Below are 12,260 nucleotides of genomic sequence, written 5' to 3'. Positions count from 1 at the left end.
CGCCACCAGGGAAGCCCCTACTCTTCTCTTAAAATTCAGCTCAAGCACTGCCTAAACAGTGAAAGTCTTCTGTTTCATCTTCCCGGTCCCCAACACTAGTTTAGACAGCTGTGGTCCCCCAGCATCCAGATCACCTGGAAATATCCTGGAAATGTACATTATCAGGCCTCTCCCCAGACCTACTGAATCAGAAACTGTAGGGGAGAGGGGCAGCGATCTGTGTTTTAAGAAACCCTCCAGGTGCTTCTGATCTCCCTAGTTTGAGAACCACTGTGTTGGCTAATTAACTGTCCCCTCTTTTGGTGACCTAAATTTTGCTATAATTTTTTTGCTTTTTATAAGACTCTCACTCTTGATAAATGTGAATCCCTACTTTTAATTCTATAAATGTCAAAAACCACACTTCATTTGCTTTTATATTTATAGCATGTCTCGTAAAATTTGACACATAATAAATATTCAGTAAATGTTGAATGAAATACTCTAAAATTTTTATTAAATACTATTTGTTCTCAATTTTTCTGTTAATGCACACATTTCACTGTTCATATATTCCCTTAAACATCTTTCTGCATGGAAAGCATCAAAAGCCATTTGAGGTTATTCACCCAGTTCAAGATTAGGAAGCCCTCTCACCCCCAAGCATTGTCAAATATTTTGAAAAATTTTAAGTTTCTTCTTTTCAAGAATGTGGCAACTAATGCACTAGTTCATGGTAAATAACAGCTAAAGTTCCCATTCCCATTCAACATACTTCCTAGATATGTTTCTATTGTGACCACAGGGGTGAAAGCAGTCCAGGCTAATGCTGGGTCGTTCCACAACCATTAGGTCATAAGCAGCACCACCTCTCCCAGGCAGCCCTTTACCTAGGTTCCTGCCATTTCTATCTCCACATCTCCAGGTGCAGCCAGGCCTATGCTGTTGACACCTTCCTCCCATCCCATCAATGCTGATTTCACAATCTCAGGACACTAAAAGCTAAAACATCTTCACAAAATGTTTGTAGTGTGTGTCACAAGCTGCCAGATTATAATTTAAATTTCAACAACAAATCTTTGCTTCATATCTTCTGCTGCTTTAGATTCCTGGAGTTAACACTCAGTGGCATATGTTAAGGTACAGTTTAGATATTAAGTATTGATTTTTCCCTTAGTCAGGATCATTTATTCATCTTGAACTATGATATATTTCTGTTCATTGATTGAAAGCTTTTTTTCCTCATTAATCATTTATCAGCTCCAACTTTACCTGACTATGAAGGAGTTGATGCCTCTCTCAATGAAACTGCCACCACAATAACTGTATTGTTGAGACCAGCACAGGCTAAAGGTGCACCTATCAGGTAAGAGGGGGAGGGGATTTTGAGATATTCATGAACTGAACCATTCACTTCTCTGTGCTGTTTCATTTAACAGCTTTGCTCTTTGATTTTATTTTCTCTAGTCCCATTTCATTTCCCTTCCTCTGTTGGCATCTATGGTATACGAGCTGTGAAGATATTTGTCAGGTATAGAATGAGAAAATAACTCCTGTCCATTGCATTAAATCTGTTATGAATAATTTCATGAGTGATTGAAAAATAGGAAGCTTTGAGGAAATAAAAGGAGACTAGTTAAAATGAATGCAGCCAATGTGACCTTTAATTCCTAAATTGCTGCTTATCGGGAATTCCATAGTAAATATTAAAATTCAATTTGCCATTTACTTTATCCAGTATTAAAATCTCCCACCTTATCCTCATCTTGCAGAAATTATGAGCCATGTTATTTTCAGGGATTGAGTCAAATCATTCTAACGATTTTAATTCCTGTGTGTTTGTAATTAGACAGATTGTCCAAAACTTAGGCAAGTTTCCATTTGAAACTTGTAGATTTTGTGGATACTTTTGTTTTCATACTTCTGTTGAGAAATAAATCAAGGCAGAGAAATTAGTGCATGTAATTCATAATTGAGTTATATCAAGTTGTTTACATATTCATTAAAAAATAAAATTAATCTTTTTTCTATGTGTAAAATGAATACATTTGATCTTATGAGCACATATTAACCATTTAAATAATCCTATATCATTGGAAAGGAAGAAATATTTTTGTTAATTTAAAAAAAAATTGATAAAAGAACCTGAGTCCATAAAGGAGACTCTTACCTCATGTCTGGCTGAAAATCATGGTAATACCACACCAGAGAAAAAGAGATGATTGGATACATTTGTAATATAAACACTTGTGAAACACTGGCTACGTGAAGATGCAAAGTGCATACTGCTATTCATGAATGAGTGATCTGTGAGTCTCATTGCTGATCCAAAGGAGGAAGAGAAAATGCCTGCATTCAACATCGTTTACTATTGACCAGTAATCAGAGTCATTCACATGTTCCTACCTGTGATAAAATTTACTTTATAGTTGTTCAGTTCTGCTACTGTTTAATGAGCTACCAGGTACTTGCAATTATCTTTTAAGAGTTAGATATTTGAGTGAACTCAGCTTTACTTAATGTAAGCTGCAAACACAGTATATTATTATTATTGCACAATAGTGCTACATAATGTAAACTACCCTCTTTATTAATTTAATCAAATTATTACACAAACATTAACTGACCATGTATTTTGTGCCAGACACTGTGCTAAGCATTGTAAATCAAAGATAAAATGATCACAGCAAAACACAAACCTTTGCCCAGATTTGTCATGGACGATCAGAGGGGTCGGCAGCCTTGTAAATCCTTTGCTTGTAGTTGGTGTTCACAAACTTTATTGTATTAGTGAGTATATTATCGATAACATGTTTTTAAGTCAAAAGTCTTTCTTTGACTTTATTTACATTTACTTACCACAAAATTTCTAATTTCCAGGAATACTACAAGAAGAAATAATTATATACTTTTTAAAATAAGAAGTTTTTTAAAAGAATGTTACTACCAAGAAAAAATCTGTTTTCCAACTGACTTGCCCAGCTACCTGGGATCACCCATAGTGGGGCCTGGTGGCAGGACCAGACTGGTCTAGTCAAGCTATTAGGCTTCAGATGAGCCCTGCCTCCTTTGCTTGTTTGACTCACGCAGTCAGGTAATCTTGTCTTCCTTCCTCTGACCACATCCCTACCTTCAACACCGCTACCAGTGACTGGAGGCTGATCTTGAGGCTCATCTTGTCCAATGCTCGAATTTCTTTGAAAATAAGAACACAATTTGATGTAATCCATTTTCATATCACTGTATTTATGGTACTTCAAATCTTTGATTGGATCCTCATCACTCCCTTCAGATTGTTGAAACTAGTTGACTTTCTACCCAGTTTCTTTTTATTTATGTCAGTCTATCAGAATCTCTTTTCTGCTAATGCTTGTTGCCATTCCACTTTGTGGCCCATCACCTCACCTCTGGGTAAAAGCCAGACCTGTTTACCACCTAGCTAAACCTCCTTAGAGTATCCATTTGTTAGCTTTGTCTGCTATCACAGGCCCTAAATACTAGGTTCTATCTTTCCCTACTTTTCAGTACTACTAGCCTCTGCCAGACTGCATTTTACCATCAGTTTGTTCCAACTCCAGTGGAAATATAAATCTTTCTCCTCTGGTGTACCTAATGTCAAACAAGCTCCAATTTCCAAAGCCTCTGTTGTAGCACATAGGAAATCCTTGTTATGCAGAGTTTGTACATTTAGTTTAGTTTAGTTGTACCAAGAAAGCTAAAATTATCAATGGTTTCCATATAAATTTATTGATTCAGTAGCATTCAATATGTGCCAGAAGCTGAGATGGATACTTAGAATAGAAATCATGAAAGCAAATGTAGTATGTACCCTCAAGTGGAGGTGGTAGACTCATAAATGAATGGTAACAATGCAGTATGATAAGTGAAGTGACAGCAGCTAGAAAATGTGGTACTAGAGCTGAGTTTTGAAGGAGAAGTAGAAATGAGCTTAGCCAAGGGTCACTTTGAGAAGAGGAGAGAGGTTGCTCAGAAGAAAAGGGACAATGGGCTTTCCAAATGACCACAAAGAGAAAGACTGGATATGTGACATAGTGTAGCGTGTTCTATTGATAGAACAGCAAGTAGTTCAGGTCGTTGAGAAGGAAGGGTGTGTGGGAGAAGTAACAGGAGCTGAGAGTGGAGAAGAAAGCAAGAGCCCTAGCAAGAGGCTGTTTAGTGTCCATCTAAAAACTGAAGGTGGCCACAGAAGGATTTTAAGTGGAAACTATCTTGAGCAATTGTATATTCTTAGAAAGATCACTCTGAGTAGAAACATGGAGAATGAACTGAGGGTAAACCAGACCTGAAGGCACCACGGTCTCAATGAGAAGAGCTACTGGACCACACTACAATGAAAGCAATGGAAATACAGGTGAGGCTATGCCTCCCATATAAGGTTTTACAGTGGTAAGGTGTATAAAGCTTGGTGAGAGGAGTGATAGAATGGAGACTATGGGTGAGAGATGATGGTAGATTTTATTCTAGAGGTGATAACAGAGCAAAAAGTCATCTAAGAATTCAAGATATTGGTTTTTTGAGGTTTTCAAGTAATAACAAATATTTTTATTGTTTTATTTGATTACTACCCCAAATCAAACAAAAGGCGTGCTCTCTCTTTGGAATGAGTTCTTTGGTATATTATACATTATATAGTATTTCTGTATATTTGCCTATCTTACCAATGCTTTAACCTAGCTTTCTTTCTAAGGTGTCATGATGTGTACAAAATTTTGTACACCCCAGAGAAAAATCCTGTTCTGAATAATGCAGAACTCAGTATCACCAACCACTTTGTTCTTCAGTATTCATTAAGATGGTGTCCATATGCTAATGTAAAACTTGTGCAATGTAGTTCTGGCAAGTGTGGTTCTTTGACAAAATTAATTTTTGAATATATAATCATTCTAAAGGTTGTAAGTTGACTTAACTAGACCTTTGAATCTCCTTACCAACTTTTTTGAGATCTAGCCTTAAAACTGTCATCACTTGACAATCATTACTATGATTCAAAATGAATATTGCCCACATTTGGAATCAGTTCCCTAGAATGCATAATTTATTTTTTTCTGAAATATTTTATATTCTTCTTAAATGAACTCAAATTCTAACCTGAGTAGGTATAATTATAAATTAGAATGTGTAGAATGTCCCATTTATTAAAAGATTGACCCAATGTAGCTGTGTTTTCAAATAATGAAAATAGCAGCAGAATATTGCTAAAACACAGAGAAGAATTCCTCATTGGTGAACTCAGTTTATTGTAAGGTGTAGTAATGAATGTGTGTTTTATCACAGCATTTTCCAAATATAAGCTCTACCTATTTTAAGCTGGCAGGAAGCTATCTATTCTAGGGTATAACTACATGTTTATTTTGTAGGTAAGACCTAAACCGGCATTTTAAAATATTAAGTACCATATATTTTTAGATAGGTAACTAGGATATAGTCATGAAATGCCATCAAAACCATCATTTCTTCCACAGTTATATTAGGAAAAGAAATTGTCTGATGCTCAGTGTTAGCTTAACAGATATACGGATCAGAATATAGAACTGAGTTTAGTTGGAGTACAAACCTTGTATGTTGGAGTTATTTCCTGGGTCAGATGGTCACATATACACAGCTTGAAACATTAGGACTACCGTCCTCATAGATCTGCAGAGTATTTCATTACAAAGAGATCAAATAGTTGCATCTGATTTTCCTTTGGCCCCATTTTATGGGCACACAGGTCATGTGGTCCAAGTAAAATCAAATAGATGTTATTTTAACTTAATGTTTATTCTGTAGAATCATAGTAGGTAGGATTTTTTTTTTTTCTAACCGAAACCATGAGGAGGTGTGCCCTTTGTGTTAAATCTTCTTTCCAGCCTTTAGAGGACTTCAGCCCAGCCAACAACTTTTGCGACCTTGAGAAACTCTGAGCCAGAACCTCTAGCTGAGCCACTCCCAAGTTCCTGATCCCTAGAAACTGTGGGATAATAAATGCCTGTTGTTTTGAGCCACAGAGTTTGGGGATAACTTGTTATGCAGCAGGAGATAACTAATACAAGCACCCACAAAGCTGAAGCTTTCTCTTCCTTCAGGTTTCTGCTTAAAGGGCACATAGGTCTTTCTTGACCACTGCTTATAAAATAGAACTCTTCATTCTGTCATCCCCTATGCCCCATCTTGATTTATTTTTCTTTGTTGTTTTTATCCCCTCTTCAACATATGTGTAGTTTTTTTTTTAAATTTATGTTTATTTTTTTATATTTCCCTAGTAAAATGTAAGCTTCATGAGAGGAGAGACTTTTACTACTATGTTCATTATTGTAACCTCAGCACTTAAAATGGTGCATGGATACTATTATAATAGTATAATACCAGATAGTATTTGTAATGTAACATGGTAGTGATAAAAGCAATAAATATTATAAGACAGTGGTTCTTGGCCTTTTCTCAACCCCAGAATTCCCAGAGAGATACTACTGATGGTACCTATCAATGCATCTGTGGCATTACCATTTGTGGGTGGATTAACGACTAAATTGAAAAGGCATCCCACATGACTGAGTTCTACCCATAGTTCACCCTTTCGTTACCTCTACCTCAAGAATTACTTCCATTGGCTTTAGGAGACAGAGTAATTACTGAGTGAACTAGTTAGAGAAGGCTTTATGTCAGAAGTAGAAAAGGAGAAAGGAGGAAACTCTTTGACAGTATATTTGGTATGTTTAGGTAACAATGGTCATACAAGTTTGAGATGGGTGATATACATTAGGAGGTAGTGAGAGCAAGATGGAGCTACCAGGATGTGGTAAGATATTAACCCCAGTGTAGTGAGAATAGATTTTGATAATGGGAGAGCATCACATAATTTTGACAAAGATGAATGTTGGAGAAGAGTAGTTAATGTCCAAAGTGGTGTTTTAGGAAAATATCAGCAGTGTTCAAAATGATTCTCTTTTGCATTCTCCATGAACAGTTCATGGCATACAGAGAATACTCAAAAGATAATTGACAGAATGTATGGCTAGGTAGGTGGGTGCCTAGATTACCTGAAGGAGAAAATGAAGGCAAGAAAACTAGACCAGTAATATGAACATAAAGTTATAAATATCTCCCTAATGCTGGAAGCAATGGATATAAAAAGAAATGGTATATTGCAAGGGAGCTAAAACATGATTAAAAATAAAATTGGTTAAAGTTAATGCCAGCATTTTGAGCTTTGTTGATTCAGAAACTGGTAGTTCCTCTTACAGAAATAGGAAAGTTGTGATAGACCTGGATTGTATGTTTAAGGAGTGAAGAAATGGAGAGCAGGAAACATGATGTGCACCAAAATGGTCATTAAACCTTTACTTCTGTGCATTATCAAAATGTTGGCATTGGGGCAGTCAGTAGGAACAATGGTGGTTATGGGATCTTGGGAAGTCTATTGATGAGAGGAACTGTAAAACATTGGAGCTAGGGAATTTCTCCTGAAGCTTTAAGCAGACATTTTAGATAAAAAAGTGAGGAAGTATACAATTGTATAATTTGTTATTTGATATCACCTAGAAGTTGTACAAGCTAAAACTTAAACCAGAATCACAGAGGGTATACTTCCTAATGGGTTAAAAAAAAATCCATTGTAGGTTGTTATAGGCGACTTTGAGTTCATCTGCAACATTTTTAAACATTAAATAAGGAAGAATATCTACCATGTCTATCATACAATTGCTTTGAGCTAATGGCAAAATCCCTGCGCATATTTTTTTTACAGTCTTATAACTGAAGGGAAGTTGTACGATGAGAAGTCATTATTTGGCCTCCTAAAAAACTAAAAATGACTACCTACCAATGTTTAATCAAATTAAATTACAGTATAGTGAAATCATTTTTAGTTTTTTAACATAAAGAAATCATATTTTGAGTGTTAAGTAAAGATTCATGATGCCAGTATATTGATTTTAACTTAATTGTAGAAATACTTTAAAAATTAATTAAAAGGAATGGGGAAATATGAAATACAGGTAGAGTGAATAAAACTATCTGATGGCTTTGGAATATTTAAATTTGCCAGAGTACTAAGCTCAAATAATATTTAGATCTTGCTAGAGTTAAGTACCATTAGGTAATTAGACCCCACAAGGATGAAAGAGCACAGACCCATTACATGTAATCGGTCAAATCACTTCTAATTTGATTTCCCATTCCTTATTTTCTGTCCTTTAATTTGTATTGATAAATAAGAAAGTAGCAGGGAAAAAACAACTTTAGAAAAATGCGGAATATGTGGTAAAGAACAACCTACTCAGACAAATTGAACAATGAAGGTAAGATCATTTATTTTAAAAAGAACTTCATAATTTTTAGTTTGGGGCTCCATCTCAAGTTCGATGAGATTTTTCCCAAAGAGCAGATCGTACCTTTTCTTCCTTTACTCCCCTCCAGCATCGGCAGTTTGCTTTTGTTCTTAATAGATCTGAAAAGACAAGCTGTCTTGTGTGAAGTTCCTTAATTTGGAATGTACAACCTATGTCATTTTAATAGAATTAGTTAAGACTGAATGTTCACCAGATGTTCTGGATTTTTCTAGAGGTATGGACTAATTAACAAGGAATTTATTTATAAAGATTAGGTTAAACAATTAGCAAGGATGGGTAATTATCATTTTTGCAAGAATATAAGGTTAGATTTATTTGAGGAGTGTGCATGTGAGAGTTTATCTACACATATGTATGTATCCACAGGATACACAGATGTATAACATACAGATATAGATTCTAAATTAAAAATAAACAGAAAAAGAAAAGACTAGGTTTGCCTAACATACCATATGTCAGCTATGATCTCTCTCCTTTTTTTTTCTCTCCAAGGGCTATGCTTATGTATTTCCTGTATTTTAAAAGTGACAAGTGCCTGCTCCACAGACCCCTCAGAGAGCATGTATCTTGTCAATAGGGTTCCCTGGAGCTTAGAGAACCAACTTGGCAGAGGTATAGAGAATGATACAGTATATATAATTTCAAATAACATAGAATTCTGCCTTAGTTACTTGCCCAAATCTCAGTTTCTGACATTTGTACAATTTCTGTCCTATTTCTAAAGGAAAGGAGATGGATACCAACCTACCAATTTCTTAGCATTATTTTAATGAAAAATGGGAACTTGAATAATTAGGAAGAAAAAAAAATCTTTAATTTATAAAGCTCCTTTCTCTTATTCTATGTTTTCTGTTTCTAGGTATAACAGAGTTTATATTAAATTAGAGTTTTATACTAGATTCTAAACTGGCATAAAATTTAATGTCTAATTGCCTTCGATGCAAATTTTATCTCTCTCTCGCCTTTCTTTATTTTTTGGAAGTTCATTAAAGAAAATATTCTATTGCTGCTGGAGATCCCTTGAATAGCAACTGGTTTCTCCATATAGAATGAGCGTATTTGCCTGGAAGTTCAAGATTCAAACACACATCCCTACACACAGCTTATTTATAGTTAATTTATATGTGACCATAGTGCATTCTCTCATAATTGTCAGGAATTTAAAAATATATTTCTTTTAAATTCATTATATATATGTAATATACAAAATATATAAAAATATATTGATAATGTCAGTTTTCTCAGGTGTACATTACCTAAAAACAGTTTGCCTAAAGAATGTCCTACAAAGAAAATTATTAATATACCAGTTGCAGAAATTGATTAAAATTTTAATTAGTGATGAGGCAGATCTTTATTTTAAAGTTGCATTATTTTCTCTCTCCTTTCCTCTATAAAAGATTAGCTATTAGAGAAAAGTTTTAAGACTTTTAAGAAAGGTATTAGAAGGTTTAAGTTTGAGGTTTAATAGGCCAAATGCCATCTGTTCCTACAATTTGTAACATTTTATTATTAACAACTCTAGCAGAAGGAGGCAGTCTATTTCGGTGGCGAGGACAGATTTCTGTCCATCTGTGCCCGTATTGCAGCGTGTCACTTGTGCTTTAGATCTGCATAGCTCTGAGCCGAAGTTGATGCCATGGCAAGGTCAAGAGGTGGAGAAGCCTGTCAGCACATTCTGTCTCTAACACGATGACAGCCACAAACTGGGGCTTCAAGCCCCGCCCTGAGGCAGTCACTCTGTTGGGCCTTGGAGCTGGGCCTTCCACACTATGATTTCAAAGGAAAATGTTAAGTTTAAACATTTTAAAATATCAGACAAAGAACTTAATGTATGATGTGTCTCTGCTTAATGTCAGGTTCCTTATTAGGGTGGTTCATCTCTCCACATTTAAAAATGTGTGGAGTTCTGTGGTGATTCGTCTTTTTTTTTTCTTCAGGTCCTTAGTAATTACATTGGGGTTAGAGGGAAGCAGAATCCATGTGAAATTCTATTTTACTGCAAAATAGCTTGAAAACCAGAATGCAGGAGGATAAGTCTGACTTGAAAGACTTTGAAACGTTGCATGTTGACATTAAGTACGCTGTTCCTTTTTTGAGAAATCTCACTATCTAGAATCTCTAAATGTGTGCTTTTTTTTTTTTTTCTTTTTCCAAAAAGTGCCTATCAGATTGTTGTGGAGGAATTGCACCCTCACCGAACCAAGAGAGAAGCCAGAGCCATGGAATGCTACCAGGTTCCTGTCACATACCAAAATGCCATGAATGGGGGTGCACCGTACTACTTCGCTGCTGAACTACCCCCAGGGAATCTTCCTGAACCTGCCCCATTCACCGTGGGCGATAATAGGACCTATCAGGGCTTTTGGAACCCCCCTTTGGCTCCACGCAAAGGATACAACATCTATTTCCAGGCAATGAGCAGCGTGGAGAAGGTGAGCTTCCTTCGAGATTTTGCTTTTTCACTGACCCGAGGAAAAGCTGCTGTTGAATTTTATAAATACTCAGTAACATTTGTCAGGTGAAAAAAATAAAAAGTACGAAACAATCGGTGTGTAGCGGGTGTGTTGTTTCTGTTCCCAGCAACATGCACAGTTTGGGGCCTACTGTAGGGCTGGGGCTTCATGCCAGTTACATCGCACAGCATTCCTGTTTCCTAGTAACTGCTTCTCCTTGAGCCCTCTTCAGGAAAGCCCACAAGGGCAATTGTGAGTAAAATGATTTGAAAAGGTGGGTGTGCTGCTGCCGGGACTCCAGCCCCAGTAAATATGGAGCATTGTTCTGTCTTCTTTGCTCAATAGTGGCACGCTTCAGAAGATTAAATTTACTGCAGGATAAACAGAATGCGTGTTCCACAGCAGGCTAATAAACCCTTATAAACTTTTCAGGGGTTACAAGCCAAATAGTAAATAACTAGTAACAGTCCTCTGATTACAAAGTAATACGGTGCCTGTGGTATATCGTGACAAAACCGAAACAGAAGGCAGCCTGGCAAGGGTGGGATGCTGTGCAGTTAAAGAAGTCTGTTTTCCGTCTCCCTGGCTGCCCTTCTTTTTCCCATTCTGGACACAGTTGTTTTTGAACACTGCCATGGATCCCAAATGAGTATTGAAGAGGGAAACACAACAGGAAGTTAGAAACTACCAGTGGTTCCATACGTGGGGAAATAACCTGGCCTTTCATATCTCATGCTGTTCTCTTGAAAGATTTTCTTTCCTAAAGCATATTTTTTTAATTAATTAATTTATTTATTTATTTTTGCATGGAGGTGTAGAAAAAAAATGTTGAGAGTAGAAACCTTTTACAACTTAAAATTCAATAGAAGAATGACATTTTCACGTACTTGTAGCTATATAGGAAATTGCTGTATTGGGGTAATTGAGTTCCTGACGTGGGTACCTGGCAGATGTGAAATATGTGCTGTCCTATGGCAAAAGCCGTATTATATCTTGGAATAGTTTCATTGGAAGATATAACAATCCATTTGCATTTCTGTAAGGGGCCCTGGGAACTTAGGGTACTGACTGGCTGCTTTTGAATGAAAGCTTTATCTTTGTGCTTACCTGCATGGCTGGTTTACAGTATATGGAAAGAAAAATGCCACAGCATCTTCTAAGATGTACTTCAAAGCCAGAGGCTGCTCATGTTTTAAAATGCTCTTCTCATCTTCTAGTTTATTTTTACCTAAGTGGGAGTTGGCTGCCCACTTCCCACCCACACATCATTCCATGCCACTACCATGATGGGACTGCTCAAAAAAGAGACAACCATGGAAGTTTTATTCCATTCTGGGTATAAAGTAGTATGGTTCTGTGTTTGGGTATTCATCTTTAGAAAGGTGAGAGATTCCAGATTAACTTTTGTTACTTGGTCTGTGGTATGAGAGAAGTGTTAATGAATGTCTGTTACTTACAAAGAATTTCCTCTGGC

General features: G+C 36.3%; 1 protein-coding gene across 15 annotated transcripts in view; it reads left to right on the top strand.

Annotated features, from left to right (window-relative positions):
- PTPRK (protein tyrosine phosphatase receptor type K) overlaps positions 1-12,260 on the top strand; it is a 566,917-nt gene that overhangs the window by 460,484 nt on the left and 94,173 nt on the right. For all 15 annotated transcript variants that reach the window (XM_060283348.1, XM_060283337.1, XM_030853499.2 and 12 more), the window contains exons 11-12: positions 1,240-1,345; positions 10,492-10,765. In XM_060283348.1, coding sequence (XP_060139331.1) covers positions 1,240-1,345; positions 10,492-10,765 — 380 coding nt within the window. The remainder of the gene's footprint in view (positions 1-1,239; positions 1,346-10,491; positions 10,766-12,260) is intronic.

Source organism: Globicephala melas, chromosome 14 (assembly GCF_963455315.2).
Source record: "Globicephala melas chromosome 14, mGloMel1.2, whole genome shotgun sequence".
Lineage (NCBI taxonomy): Eukaryota > Metazoa > Chordata > Mammalia > Artiodactyla > Delphinidae > Globicephala > Globicephala melas.
The sequence above is the reverse complement of the archived record's forward strand: the minus strand, read 5'-3'. Positions and strand labels throughout refer to the sequence as shown.